This window comes from Gymnogyps californianus, chromosome 1 (genome assembly GCF_018139145.2).
Source record: "Gymnogyps californianus isolate 813 chromosome 1, ASM1813914v2, whole genome shotgun sequence".
Lineage (NCBI taxonomy): Eukaryota > Metazoa > Chordata > Aves > Accipitriformes > Cathartidae > Gymnogyps > Gymnogyps californianus.
Window position 1 is genome coordinate 166,405,193 of NC_059471.1, and position 16,032 is coordinate 166,421,224.

Genomic DNA, 16,032 nt, shown 5'->3' on the forward strand with positions numbered 1-16,032 from the left:
CTTCCCTATACAGTTCCTTAAATATGCAGAAAATATACATATATATTTTTTCATTAATATAATTTTGGCCAAAAAAAAAAAAAAAAGATGTCTCAATGAAGAATAAAGATGCAAGGTTTTATCCAGGGCCAGCCATTGTAAGAATAAGAAACATGAGCCTTGAATGTCCTTTTCAAATGTCAGAGCCTCTTTGAGACCTGTTTTCCTGGTACTAGCCATTTGACTGCCTGAACTGCAGCAGCTTCTTAACAGTTGTTATTCCATATTTTTTTCATCTTCCTGTGTGGCAATGCCCCTGTGCTTTGTTTCTTACATTTCAAAATACTTCCAACATCTTTTTAAACAAAACAAAAAAAAAAAAAAAGGGCAGAAATTGAGAGATCAGAGAACTCAGTGATGGACAGAGCAATGGGTTATTGGTTAGCCAAAGTAAAATGTACAAGCTCTGTAAGCAGGAGTAAAGTAACACATGAATTTCTCTTCTTCAGATATCTAAAATGGCAAGAAAATGCAATCCATACTGGTGCTTGCATATGAATAGAAAAGCAATTATCTTTTCTGTTATGTGACTAAAACTCACTAAGCAACATAAAAAATAAATCTGACAACCCAGCTACCTGACCAGGTTAATAATGTATATAACTGCGTTGTGTTGCTGAACATTCAGACCACGCAATACATCTAACCCAGTATCGGTCAAACTTGTCAAATCAGTCAGTTTTTAAAGGTGTTTAACTAGAATTGGGTTTTAAGTGAAGGAGCAAAAGCAGATCTGTGAAATTCTGCTAGAGTTTGGAAGCCATATCTAGGGTTAGAAGACGGCATGAAAGAAAAACAGAGGTAAAATTATTGTTGTGTCAAGTCTGGCATATTTGCCAGAGCAGAGAGGCCAGGGATTCCTGTCAGCTCCTTTTTCTTCCATTGATTCAAACTGAGCTTCTACAACCCTCATTTCCTTTATGTTCTCTGATGTGCAGGGCATAAATCAGGACATTGTAATGCTATTAACTCAGATAAGGCTGTTTTCAGCCCTTACATCCTTTACACTACAGAGGAGATTTAACTGCAATGTCCTTAGGTTTACAAAAAAAATCAGGAGAACAAAAGGAGCTTCCAGTATCTCTTTGCACAGTGCATATAATCTTATGTAAGACAGAAACTTGAGCGAAGTTTGGCAGATTGCATTAGGTGGCTCTAGACCAGTCCCACTGAAATCTTATGCCTAGTAGTGCAATAGATGTATTTGATGGAGGTAAATGATGCCACAGTCCTGTGTTTTTTCTCAAGTGGTAGATTGCTTTCTCTCCAGTTCAAAATCTGCACTGCCTTTCCCTTCTGTAAAAACCAGGTAATAGCCTGCAACTCTCCCAGGAGCGTTGTTATCATCCTTGTCCACAGTGTGCTGTACCCAATTCCTTCAAGACCCAAACCAGATTAGCACTAAGGTGAGATCCTATTCAGACTTGTACCGCTTCCATATGAGCTTATAGTTGACAGCGCTGGGCACCACTTAGCAATAAATGCATACTTTTTAATGACAAAAAAAGCTAGCAGTTACGTGCTTGAAAACTCAGCTCTCATGGCTGTTCATCCTTTTCCTTTATGCCACCAAGCTAAGAATTTGTATTCTGAGTCGTAGCAGACAAAGCTTCAGGTGACAAAGGGACCCTGACCTCATTCCGTGACAGCTATTTCAGTGGCGCCTTGAAGCTTGGCATGACACCACTTTGACATGACACCATTTCTTTGCAAGTGAGGCCAGAAAGAAATTGCTGCTTAGGAAAAAGCAGACTTGCAGAATTTTCTCGTGGGTCCCAGCTAACCCTAACTTCTGGATGATTTCTGCCAGGAGGGGGATTGGCTGGCTCGAGGTAGGCAAGCAAAAGGAAGGCCGCTTAGCAAAAACCTGATCTCTCCAAGGTATTTCCTTGACAGAACCAGAACCGACTTTCAGCTTCCCTGCTTTTTGAGAAGCGCCGGAGGTTTCTCTTGCCAAACTGAGTGACAATTTTTAGAACGACGACTGTACAGTGTCGGTCAATGCCTGAGGAGTGTACCCAGAACAGCGAGCTGGTTCATAGCCTTGTAATTTCCACAGAATAAGACTATGGGTCTACTAAAGTAGTGACCCTAGGAAACAGTAAACGCGTGCACTGAAAACATGTTTAATTTTGAAAGGCGATCACAGAGGATATCCTGTAGAAGCTAGGGAAAAAGCTCAATTTCAGTACTAATTTTCACCCAGAAGATTTATTTTAGATATAGCTCATTTTATTTGAAACCAACTTGATATAGATATGTTTCCAAACTTCACTCGGTTTAAAGTTAAAACATTAAAATAATCTCCATGAGTTTTGACTGAAGTGCAAAGCCCTGTGTCAACCCCAGGTCACCTCGGAAAAGTTTCAGCACAGCAGAGCTCTCTTCACCTACACTGCATAACTTCAGGTGATTACTTTGTGGCTCATGATTTGGCATAAATATTTCACATGATTTTAAGACCTTCCAAGCTTTAATTCTTTCTGCCTTCTAAACTACAGTGTTGCCAATACAACATCAATGACGGTGTATTACAGCTATATCTGTGGATATCTAAATCCCTGGTTTTGGTATAATTGTAATTCTCATCAAAATCTTTATTGAGGGTAAAAGTTATCAATTTGAGAACAAAGCAAATAAAATGCTTAAAATAACATAAAAAGCGAATGATTGTTAAGCAGAGATTATACGTGTCATTATAAATTGGCTTATATTGAAACATAAGTACTGGTTTTGTCATTTTTATGAATAATGAATTAAACAGAAATAATCAAGTATGTTGCAACAATTTAAGATTAAGAGGATTATTTCATTTCTTCAGTAACAGTTTCCTTATCTTGGTTTTTCCATAATTTGAAATTTGGAATGCTTTTTATTAAGATTTTTCCTAAGCCATGATTTCTTCAATTAGATATATTAATATGTCTTTTCGAAAACTTGACACCTACATGCAAGGGGGAAAGTTGCCACTTGGCAAATGAAAGAAGATATGGCAAAGCATCTTAAGTGACTTAGTTGCATGTATTTCCTGTTCTTTAAAAAAAAAAAAAGAGGGGGAGGAAAGGAGGCGAGAAGGAAAAGAGAGGGGTAAGGGAAAACCAGAGATGCTCAGAGATTGTTTTAACTTGGACAGATGCCACTGAGGCAGCAGCGAACAGTGGCTCTGCGAGGGACCGGGACACTACAGATGTCACGTGTTGTGTGGTGCAATAGCGATGTCATGCTGCAGCAGGCTTGTTCACTTCGGGTTTTTGTGGAAAATCTGGAGCTACAGCCAGCAGGGCGACAATTCAGAAAAGCATATGAACTAACCACTAAGTAAATTCATATTCCATGAATCATTGTTCTGTTTAAATAAATCATTTGAAATGCGTGTGTTGCTGAAGCAAGGCCTAATCGTAAGCCACTCTGCAGTATCTTCTTCTCTGGCTTCATGGTTCCTTTGGCCTGAACACAATAATTACATATCAGCAATTTATGTAATGAATATTCATAATTTTCTCCAAAGCTTTAAGACAGCTTTTTTTTATTTCATCGGACAGACATGCCCCACCTGTATCTCAATAGTATGCTATAGCTTACATTGGCTGTTGCAAGTAGTGTTGCTTGGTGCATGAATGGTTTAATTTTTCTACGTCTCTCTTACAGGATGCTGTTGTCAGTAAGTTGGTTGATTTGTGGCAACAGAAAAGTTGCCAGGTTCTCCTGTAGTTACCTTTTTACTAAGCAGAAGCCTTTCAAGAGCTCAGGGTTTCAATTGTAAGTGAAGTTTGGTGGTTTTTCCTCTTGAAAAAGTATAGCTGAAATTTGTCAAACAACACATGCAAAAACCTGGATATTGAGCCTGTTGGGTTTCAGCAGATCCTGTCTGTCAGTAGACTGAAACAGTATCATGTAGTGAACATTATACAGAAAACTGGCAGCGTCATAAGATGCTTGTATAGTGCTTTGAAACTGTATTTACAGCTGTATGCCAGGAAAGATGTCCCTTTGTCATAGGATACTGAATAAACTGTACAAAACTCAAGCAGACTCATAGGGAAGACTCTAGAATGTAATTGTTTCCTACCAGATTATTGGCAATTTTAGATATCATTGGAGAGGGTCAAAATTCCAATGACCTGTGTAACATCACACATGGGGTGTATTAAATCTCTTCTTACTAAGAAACTTCTGAAATACTTCAACACAGCAGATGAGCCTAAGTGCAAATCTAAAAACACACCTTTTATGGCTCTCTTACATTTATTTCCTAAATTGATTGAAAATATTTTTTTTAAACAGAATATCATTGCTGAACATGAAATCCGTAACATTTCCTGCGCTGCACAAGACCCTGAAGACCTTTCTACATTTGCGTACATCACTAAAGACTTGAAGACTAATCACCACTACTGCCATGTATTCACTGCGTTTGATGTGGTCAGTTTATAGAAGATACTTCATTTAATAGTTCTTTGTAATAGTAATAGTTCTTTAATTCTATTAAAACATTTTCAGGGTATATGGTGATTAATGGAAAGTATCGTTCATTTACCACATGAAAAGACTAATATACTATGGGATAGTAAAGGACATTTCTGGAGAAGAGCAAAGATTTTCTTTGATATTATCTCATTTCCCATCTGAAATAACTCACCTCTGTAATCTCAGCTGTTGACTGTAAACTTAGCGAGTAGCTTTTCATACAAGTCTTGACATGTAATTCTTCTAACCTAAGCTATAGCCTTCCAAGAAGTTTGTAACAAGCAGGTGTGGCCACTCATTGTGAAATCTCAGCGCACACCAAATAAACAAATCAGAACTGGGTCAATGGGCATTATATACAGTGCTCAATCCTGCTAAGAGGTAGGTTCAGGAACTAACTTTAACTAAGTTTGCAGGGCATCCTGTGTTTTTGACTGCAGTGCACTGCCTGTGAAGTCAGGGAAGGACGGGTTTGGTGACATCCAGCCTTTTGGCTTTTACCCTTGTGTCCATGCCATGCCAGCCAACAAGGGGTGAAAGGGTTGGACACTTTCTTGTGGTGACCCTTTGAGCCTGGACACATCAAACCTTCATGAAGCAGATGTAGGCTGCTTTTTATACCAGAGGTCAAATGTTAGCACCGTAAGTGATTTCTTCAGATTTCTTACCGTGCTGTTCCATGACTTTTAGTGTTTCATTGTTAAGCTGGATCAGTCCCAATAACTCAAACATCTCTCTAAATATTGTTTAGACTTTTTGACATTATATTGAATAAACTGAAAAACTGAAGCTTCCTCTGCAAATGTGTAGAGGATGTATGAAAAGTTTTGTATTTACTTTAACCAGAGAACCAAAACACTTGCAGATCTAACCGAGACCACACAGGTAGCTAATTACATATCTCAAGAGGTCCTAGGAATATTTGGCTACCACACTGAATCTGAAAGATTTGAAACATCTGTGATAACAGAGATCTGTGCATTGTCCTTTCTGTGTTCCTGTGTAAGAGGTTACCCCTGTAACCATCAACAGATTATTATTATTAGGTGGTCCCGCTGTTCTGCTCTGCTCTCCTCTCTGTCATGTCAGTGGGAGTTTTAGCTTAACAAATAATGCAGATATGGAATTTGGGGAAATTTTATTTTAGCAGCACCTTTACCTTGCCAAAAATATTGCCTTTATTTTGAAAACAGCAAATTAATTCTTTAATTCTTACTTCCTTGTTCCAATCTTCTTACATAAAAATCTCAAAAAGTCCTTACAGCTCCTGTTATTTTGGTGGAAAATGACTAAGTTCTTCCTATATTTCTGCTTCTCAGATGGTGATGCACAGACTACTAGTGTTTCAAGAAATCATGAACACATATCAATTAATCAGTCATGCTGTTTTCGGCTAAATTTGGTGAAATAAGTAGTGGCTCTAGTTTTTAGGACTAAGAGGGCTTATTGTCCAAAACTTTCAGGAGTACTTGCCCTTTGAGTTAGGCACAAGAGAAATTTAAGATGCTATTAAAACTTCAAGAAAAAAATATTTTAATATAGTATAATGTGTATGAATTCTTGAAACATGCTTACATGAATATAAATAAGTTAAATAAAAAAAATAGAGATGACTGAACTGAGGCATTTTATTTGGGACTGGGGAAATAATAGAGCGATTATTGCAGAGCGATAGCATGTAGGAGAGTTTAAATAACAAGATGTACAGGAAGGTAGGTTAGAAGGAATTTTAGCATTTTGGTTCAGTGCTTTTGTTGTTTAAATTCTGTGCTGACATTCTAGTGTCCACAGGGAGTACAAAAAACTTCAAAATTGTGTTAAAAATAGATAGACCATGGTCAACAAGATGTTACATTATATAGATTTTAGTGATAAGTGAATCAACTGAAATTAGACTGATTGAGTGAGGTTATTATTTCTCCTCATCCATTTAAATACTTAATGGTTTCAAAGTACTGCAGTTTCATTTATAGGTTTAATAATCAAGCACAAACATAGACCCAGGTATAGCAGATGAAATTCATTTTCTCCTTGCTTGGCAAGGAAAGAATAGTGATCCAGGAATAATTACAACATTTTGCTCACTTCTCATACCTTAGGAGGAGCATTTAATACCCCAAGCACTTTAAATGGCTATTTTAAGCAATACAGAAACTTTAATGTCTAACTGTCTTAACTTAGTTTTCTCCTGCAACATAATCCTCAGTGAAGTGTTACCTACTCAAATATTCTCTTTTTGTGTTGTTTTATTTCTCAGGATCTAGCATTTTTGATGCAAGTACAAGCTCCATAAAAAATAGCTAGGTATTCAGAACGCAAGCATACAGTAAATTAAATTTTCTATTTAAAGGCTAACACTTATGTTAGCCTGATCTTCCAGTTTGCTAATAGAAACAATCCTACCCATTTGTCAATGGATAGAAGTCCAATCATATTAAGAAAAATAAGGTTTAAAATGGTGGAAATCCACAATAAGGTGAAAAAAGATGCATCTTAAATCATATATAGTATGGTAATACAATATATGCAATGGTATGAAAAAAATTTCACTCTCTTAGGTCCCTCAGTTCCTCAGGAAATGTGGGCAAGAACAATTTTTTCTGCAGATAGGAAAGCATTCTAGTGTAGTGACATGTCAACTATCAGCATTACCAATACTTACTATTTAGGAGAGACTGTACATGTAACTTGTCTACTCAGAGTTAAAATTCTATAATCAAAATTGCAAAAACGTCAGACTTGATTAAAGAATATTGAAGGGGACAAGGTTTGGGGGAAGAAGAGGATTTATTGCTCAATATTTGAAATCCACTTCACTCTCATTCACTTATAAAGCAGCCCTAAAATTACCAGTGAAGGATTTGCTCTGGAGAAACAAACCATCATAACAGTTCCTATACCAAATTCTGGTTCATATATGGGAGACATCCAAAGTGATTTCCATCAGATATTCCTTCATTGCCCAATGCACCTATGAGTAGAAGACAACTGGCATAAATTGGAAGTATTTCTGCTTTTGCTAATGCCAAGGATTAGACTGGTGCTCTGCATAAAACAAAGACTTTTTTCTTCTTTTCTGTATTCTTTTGTCCTTCATTGCACAGACTTGAGCTGGGTAAGAATTGGAAACTGCTAGTATACCTACTTAGCAGAGAAAAAAAAGCATGAAGTTCTGTTCATTGCCTTCTTCCAGGGGATTAGGGGACTTCATAAAATTTTTCTCTGTTCATATGATCATCCAGGTACAATCAGTGTGGCATCCCCATGTCTCCAGAACAGAAAACTTACTTCTTTCCTTTTTAGTACCCAGAGACAGCATGCCCAGACAGCCCCCTCTCTGGGGCATATTAGGTGGAATGTGTAAAACCATTTCAGTTGCTCCTGGCAAACTTCTTGAGATGGAGCACACTTGGGTACAAGGAGCTTTCAGCTCATGAGCAAATGAATCTCTCTCATCTACATTGATGGCTTTTGCGACAGCATGGGAGGCCCACTTTGAAGGCCTGTTTCCATCCTCCCATTGCATACAAGATATCTTTCTGTGCCGTATTAAAAGAGAGGGATGGATTCAGAAGTTTGCCATCCACGATTGCTTTAAATCCAGAATGAGAAAGGATGAAGAATTTTAAGTTGCTTGAGTGCCTGATCATGAAAGCCTCATGCAGCCCAGGAGTCCACAGCTGTTGGAAGCAAATACCAGCCATGTTGGTCTCATCACACCATCTTTGGTGAGCTGAGCTTTCTTCCCCTTGAATGCACAAAGGCTGACACGTTCGAAAGTGCAGACAAATGCCCTTTCCAGATCCAAAAGTAAAAGATTTGTGGTCTGGAGAGTTAAAGCATATGTACACTTAACAGTGTAAATGTATATGTGTATCAGCTCTGCATCTCTCATAACTCCCATTACTAGTAAGTAACCTTCCCTTCTTGTCAGGCTTTTGTAGTAGAAATCCCCAACATTTGGCCTTGAAGATTCTAGTATGACTAAGCAGTAGGCAACTGATTCCATCCCAGGGGATGGATATTTTGAACTGGGTTGGGATTTTTCAGATTTTTCAAGTAAAGATTTCATATACTCTGTTCTGCTCAATTTTGCCAACTGCGATTTTAAGTTCAATACCTTGAACACAGGGTGTCCTAATTGACGTTCCTACACATCCGATGTGACGGGTGGCTCACTCTAATCATCTGCGAGACTCCAAAGGAAGCTTCTTCAGTAAATTCAGTCTTCAAAAAAGACCAGATTTGACAGTGGTCTTAAAGAAGGAAAAAAAGATCATCACCTAAAAGCAAAAACCCATAAAATCCTCATTGTATCAAAAGTGCTTTCCCAAAAAGGCAAAATGTTAGTTTTTCCAAAAATTCCTTTGCAAGTGACATTTTAAGTTTTTATAGCTCAAAAGACAGAAATCTTACTCTCTTTCTTAAAATATTCCTGAAGCCTCAACATAGCTTTATAGAAGCATGAAAATACAATGAAGAAGCAGTACCTGTTGCAACTTACGCAGTAAAAAAGTCAGTTAAAAAGTGAGAAAACAATTAGCCATTGTAATAGATTGGCTGAGTTAAAGCGGTTGAAGAATCCTGACTCAGACTTGCACTGGGGCATTGAATTGTAACATTACATGGCAAACCAGACAATTACCCTCAATTTCTCATCTCCCAGAAATTGTTAGCTTACTCACTTTCCTTCTCTGCTGTGCCGAGCAAGGAACGGGATTGTAGCAGCCTCAGAAGCACCGTGGTCCTAAAAGTTTTGCCTCCTTTCTAAGGAGCTTGATGGGGTGCTGTAAGGGTCAATGTCTTCTACAGTGACCAGGGGGTCTACAACTTTTGTGCTAAGCATCTTTTGGGGAGGCAGACTTGTTTTCTTCCTTTCGTGCCACTTGTCAAAAATTCAAATAGTCTCCTCACTCCATCAGAAGAATTTCCACAACGGCTTTTGTGGTTTGGTTTTCTGCCCCCATCCCCAAAGGAATCCTGCTCTTACCTCTCCGGTATAGCCCCTGCAAGAATCGGTACCAACTCTAATCCTCATATTCCTCTCCCAGAAATACAGGTGAGAAATTCCTCAAACCAAACTTACTTACTTCTGGGTTTTTTTGGAATACAATTTTTCAGATATCTTTTTTAAATATTACAAGGTACAATTTTAAAGCCCTCCTTGCCTCCATTTGCAGGCTTCTCTTCATCAAGGCTCTACCGCAGTACACAATGTATGAAATTTATGTACGAGTTACAGTTCAGTTTACATTTTGAATATTGAACAGAACAGTGAATGTTCTGTTTCATTTGCTATATTTCAAATATTTATTAACCATAGAAACAGTTACATGTTTCCCATGATTTTCAGGCTCCAGGCAGGCCTATTTTTTTCATTTTACAGACTATGAAAGAAAACAAATCATAGTGGCTTCTGATGAGATGCAGGACCCAGACTAGATTTATGGCTCAGCATGGCAAGCTCCCTGCTTGTCTCCACTCTTATCTCAGAGCTTTTCAGGCCTGTCTCTCAGTGACCTTTTTGTATGCCACACTGGATGGCGCATTTTCCCAGTCCCACTAGTATTACAGTCTGCTTTTTCTCCAAGCCATTACTACACCCTGTCCTGTTGATGTATTCCTTAGCAGTAATAATAGCCACTGTAGATAATCCCGTGATGATATAGTACACTATCTTACTGTCATGACACCTGTCCTACTAATAGGTGTGCTCCATTTCAAATAATATTATTCTGTACATTTTTAACAATTATACTCTGCTGGTCTTAATTCCATAGCCAGCGTTCTGCTAAAAGGCAGGGCACTTTGCAATAGTCTCTTTAGTCTTTCATTTATTACTCCACTGGCGAACTGCATCCTCAGTGTTTCTCGGTCCTGGCCAGTTTCCTTAAGTTAAAGGGGAGACAATTTGGAGACTACTGCTATCAAATCAGGCAGACATTTTTATTTGGGAAGCTATGAAACTTTGGCTAGCTTGCTGTCATGACTGCAGTCATAACAGCTGGGAGCATATCCCAGTGGAGGGGTGTAATTGTTCTCTGTCTGACCTAACAAAGACCAGAGCTGGCACCTTTATAAGAAGCTCTTATAATGAGCTAAATATGCTGAATTTGGCCTATACTATCTCAGTATACATGTGTGATAACAAAGGGATGGAATTTCTTCATGAATACAGTGAAATTACAGTGTAGGGCACGAAATAAAATGCTTATCCTTTTAACTGTGTTTTAACAATAGAAGAGCAGATAGTGTACTTCCAAGTGTCTTGCATTGCTTTCTGGCTTATTGCAAACTCAACAGTTAGACTTGACTAGCTAAAGAGATATCTCATTTAAAATTATATCAGAAACGTAGGAATTTTAAGGGATCACCTAGTTTCAAAGCAATGCAGGATTGCTTCCAACTATGGGCTACAGAGGTTGAGGAAGCAGAGGGTAACTTCTGAATTACGTCAAAGGTTTATGAATTATTCTGAGGAGACTGTAGGACATAAGGAGGCAAGCCTGCAGGCCTACATTTGCTCTGCAGGGGTTCAAAACATTATTGCAAAGTTAGTAGCCTAGAAATAGGCTCTAGTAGGAGCCTAGAAATAAATATACCAAAACAAACCCACAAACCTAAAGAAAAATTACCATAGACATTCACTTGCAGTTTAGATTAAGGTCAAATTTGAAACTCACAGCTGCTTTTTCGTTGATGTAAAACTGTACTGAAAAAAAATATTTATACCAATCCCCTGGTTCCTCATTCATGCTTTATAAACCTTTCAACAGGTTTTCTTCCACATATGCAGTGACAACTTAAAGTATTCTACCTATACCACCAAACTGGTCTTAATCTTAAGAACCTGACTTCTTTGGTCATACACACTAACCCCCCCAGCTTACAAGAGTATTTTGACATGCCAGTTTAAGCTCAAACATTTTTACTTCTAGAAAACAAAACCATGACATTTCCCCAGCACTCGAAACGTGCATCCGAAGCAGAGCGCTGACTTTCATGCATGCATAGGTGCACTGCATCTGTGAAGCAGAGCACATACTTCTGACATTTGCTTTTTGTCCTTTTGGAAGCATCACGCCAACGCTGCATCCTCTTCCCGTGCTGTTCGGTGAGAACACAGAGCATCCCGAGGCGCACGCCCGGGGAAGCAGCGCATCGGGCTGCCAGCTCTGGAGGAGGAGCGGTCAGCAGAGAAGTTCTGAAATAGAGCAAGGCTGAATGTCAAATAGGTGCAGTAGTGCAGGATGGGTGGGACCTTGAGAACAGCAGATACGGAGTGAGCTGGGGTGGGGGTGGGGGTAATGTACTTGTTCTAAAGAGAGATGACACACACTCACCCACTCCTGTTTTCATGTTTAGTGAGACAATGTTTTCAAGGTTTTTAGAAGTAATTACTTTCCGTACAATAAATTACATTTAGATTGTTTTTAATCAATGAGAAATCAAATGACAGATGTAAATATTGCAGGGACTTAGGAAGTTATTACCAGTGTGATTTTAATTATTTACATTACAAATTGCTTTTGTAGACAGTACTACCCCACTTCATGTATCTGACAATAATTCAACCTCACTCCAATTTTAACTGTTTTTGTTTTGTTCCAGAATTTAGCTTATGAAATCATTCTTACACTAGGACAAGCATTTGAGGTGGCCTATCAGCTTGCACTACAAGCACGAAAAGGGGGCCATTCTTCAACCCTCCCAGAAAGCTTTGAAAATAAACCCTCCAAACCTATTCCCAAACCACGTGTTAGTATTCGGAAGTCAGTGGTAAGTAGAAGGTAGTCATGCATGCAAAAAACCAAAATTCAGCTATACAGTTAAGAGTTTATATACTAGAAGCTGTACAAATAAATATACCTGTTGAGTCAGAAATGCTCCGTGTCTCAGTCATGCCACCTCTGCTCATCAGCTGGTAGGGTTGTGTCACTGCAGCACGGGCAGCCGTTTCGAACAACTGCTCATTTCAGATTCCTCCAGTTTAAGATGTTGCTTGGCTAGTGGTGTGCATATGTCTTTCATAGTAATTGCAAAGCTTTAATTGATTCGGTCTAATTCCAATGTATTGTGCTTTTTTAAGTGCTGAGGATCACAGCCAATGCATACCTCTCAAACTCTGCAGTTCCAGGGACTTTCCTGATCTCCTATCAAGAAATAAAATCTTCACCAAACTTGTTTGGTACACGATCACTGCTTATGTATCCTAATCAAATTACAAATCCAATTCAATTTACAATTATCTTGTCAGACCAAGCAACTTCTTTTCTTACCCCCCCCCCTTTTTTTTTTGACCCTCAGCAGACCCTCCTGTTCTAAAACTGGGATTCAATATATCTTTTCAATATTTTCTTTAGAATCCCAAACTCCTAAGAATCCAAGCTCATTGGAGCCTGCATATTGATTGTCTTTAAAGTGCCCTCCTGAAGTGTATAGATGACAGAGAAATATTCTTTTATGGTAGAGCTTTTAAAAAAATTATGAAAACTATTTTAATTCAAGTGAGAATACAGGCACAGGGAGATTTGAGAGGGAAAGGGGAAAAATGACCACACACTGTATCATATTCACTGGCTATGAAGTGAGAACCATACTCTGTGATATTTAATTATTGGATGAGAGGAAGGGGAAGAAAACTTATGACTGTACACTTTGTCATCCATTGCCACAGAATCTTCCTCCATAAAATTTTAAAAAAGAACATTTCCTGATGCCATCATCTGTCTCAGTAGCAAAAGGACTTCTCAGGATCAAGCATGGCTTTAACGAACTATGATGCCCTGTAGCTTGGGGGTAGACCCAGCTCTGATCTAAAGAGGAAAAAGAGGGCAACTGTGGGTACGTGGGAGCGTAGACCACTGCACTCGCTGCTGTAGGACTTTGTCAATACAGGATTTGCTGTCTTCTATTCATTTAAAGAAAAAAACTTCTGCTAGAAAGGCTGTGCACAGAGATGGTAATCCGTCTGTATGTTTGCATTTGTCTTAAAGCAGATAGATCCATCTGAACAAAAGACTCTTGCGAATCTACCATGGATTGTTGAACCTGGACAAGAAGCCAAAAGAGGCATTAATACCAAGTATGAAACTACAATTTTCTGATACAAAACTGTCCCCCTGTTCCTTGTTGTGCCTTGCACGCCAAGCAGTCACAGCACAGCCTTTCCTTTATGGCAACGTTTAAATCCAGCAGAGAGGAAGACTGCACTGTATGAGTGGCCTTGTAACTAACAAAAAAAGGCTGACAGTCATTTCTGGTGATCTTCTTCCTGCAGCACTGACAGAAGAATGACACTATATGAAGACTTTTAAAATTACAGTCCACAAGAGGAGTGAGAATCCTTATTTTTCACGCAGTTCTCCCTTGTGACTCTGCCACAGTGCTTTCTTTGATTTCTTATTTTAGAATTCTACTTTTTAAGAAAAAAAAAACAAAAGGTCTCTAAACTAACACTAATGCTGCCTACGAGTAGAATATTTGATTGCTTTTTATTTAAATCTTGGCAGTTTTTAATTGAAATAGAACCAGAATTAATAAATAGAGTATTTGTGAAACCACTGAATTCATTAATAATAACTGTATTGAATAAAGAACTCATTAAAGTGACAAGAAATTAGGCACCCTGATTTCTGTGTGCGCTGGTTTTGTATGTAATCATTGGTGTCCTTTGATCCTCTACAGAAATAGGAACCTCTTGCATTGTAACAAAGGATCAGAGTTTTATGAATGGTTAGAAAAAGGTATTAATAATGCACAGAAAACATTTATTAGATATTTTTATGGAAGAGAAGTACTATAGGAAAACATATGAATATTTATGGAAGGAAGCCAGATTAATTATGACAAATATTGTTTATTTTAAAGTTAAGTAAACCACTGCTATTGCAGCATTATGAAAATTATAAGACTTGTAGCATCAGTGGACTGGATGTTCCATGTGATCAGTCTGGAATGAAAATAGAATGGTCATTCTACTACACCTACATATAGTTTATGCAGTTCAACATTGCTATAGCCATGAATTCTACTAGTATTTTTAAAAAATAATCTCAGTGGTTCTAAAAAAAGTCAAAACTATGGATTTTGCTATCAAGATTTCTGTCACAGAAAGCTTGTTTGGAAGAGTGTTGATAAAATTCTACTGCAAAACATTTTCTAAGTAAAAATAGCAAGAAAAAGAAAAAAATTCCAAAGTAATAAAAATGTTTTCATGGGACAAAATAGTTAAGCATTTGCTTAATATTTGATTAAATAAGATTTACTTACATTTTCTTTGAAGTGTTTTAATTTTTTTAATGTCTGTGGAGTATTTGTATAATACCATGATGTATATTTATGTAGAACTGAAATTATAACGGTACAAATATCACTATAGGAGAAAAATGACATTTTAACGTATATTGTTCTATCCAGTCAAATTGTGAATCATTTTGAAGTTCATTATAGAGATATTGATAAATTGTGTGGTTGTCTTAATGTTTTTTTAATTATTATTTCATATCCAGCTGAGGTTTTCAGTTAGAATCATCAGTTGGTAAATTCCAAAAAATGGATAATTGAACTTGGTTTAAACCTGATAATTGTATATGGTTTAGTTAAACCTAATCATAGCGCTGAGTGATGACATACTTTTAATACAGTATTCAATTTACTTGAACAAAATAGTTCCTTGTACATATTTTTGCCTATTCACTGTTGATATGTACGTAGTCAACTGACAGTAAAAAAATAACACTAAAAATATGGTACCAAAAGGAAAATTGTATAGGAGAACAGTAAATAGTAGCCTCACTGCAACAAATACTTATGTAAATATGCTTGGGCTTCCAGTTATAAATTTTGTAATTTTGTCATTTATTTATATCCTATAAAAGCACACAAAATAAAATGAAGTTGTACAGTCCCAGTGCTTTGTGCATCATTTTATCATTGCTAAAGGAAATAAGGGGCCTGATCCAAAGGATACTGAAATCAGTGAAAGGTCCTCCCCTCCCCTTTCCCTGATTTCACTGGGCTTTGGATCTTGTCCTGCACAAACCCAGGCATTGCTGTGGAGACAGTTTTGGTTTAGAATACAGATTTGTTTACAGATGGTAAATACTTTATACTTTAAAGTCCTTAATTAACTGGTTCTTTGGTGCACTACTGAACTACTGACTTCCCATATTTAATCGCACCCTGTAAAGACTCGCACAGGGAGTTATGTTAAAAACACATCCACTTCAGGCACCAAAAGTACAAAGTGGCCAGATTTTCAGGCTATAGAACTGGGGCACCTCTTATGTAGCTGAGTGACCCCTAAAATTAAAGGATGAGACAGGAGCTGCAGCACAACTCTAAGCAGATGTGAGGGCAAGGAGCGAAACAACAGGAAGAACTGGCAACTTGCAGGAAGAATTTGACCTAGGTTCATCAAAGAGATGTCAAGCAGGTAAGGTGGCACAGCAAGCAGCTGAACTTGTTTGGGAGAGATAATTGGGGCAGAAAAGACTGAGGATGCCTAGCAAGACTGATGAAAGA

General features: G+C 37.8%; 1 protein-coding gene across 16 annotated transcripts in view; it reads left to right on the plus strand.

The window, feature by feature from the left end:
• The window catches only part of ANKS1B (ankyrin repeat and sterile alpha motif domain containing 1B), a 450,932-nt gene extending 436,823 nt beyond the window's left edge, over positions 1-14,109 (plus strand). For 9 of the 16 annotated variants that reach the window (XM_050896179.1, XM_050896188.1, XM_050896196.1 and 6 more), the window contains 3 exons: positions 4,324-4,461; positions 12,118-12,285; positions 13,503-14,109. In XM_050896179.1, the coding sequence (XP_050752136.1) occupies positions 4,324-4,461; positions 12,118-12,285; positions 13,503-13,613 (417 nt within the window). In that variant the 3' untranslated portion in view covers positions 13,614-14,109. The remainder of the gene's footprint in view (positions 1-4,323; positions 4,462-12,117; positions 12,286-13,502) is intronic. The other 7 variants (XM_050896204.1, XM_050896257.1, XM_050896263.1 and 4 more) reach the window with 1 other exon arrangement.
• The last annotated feature ends 1,923 nt before the right edge of the window (positions 14,110-16,032 follow it).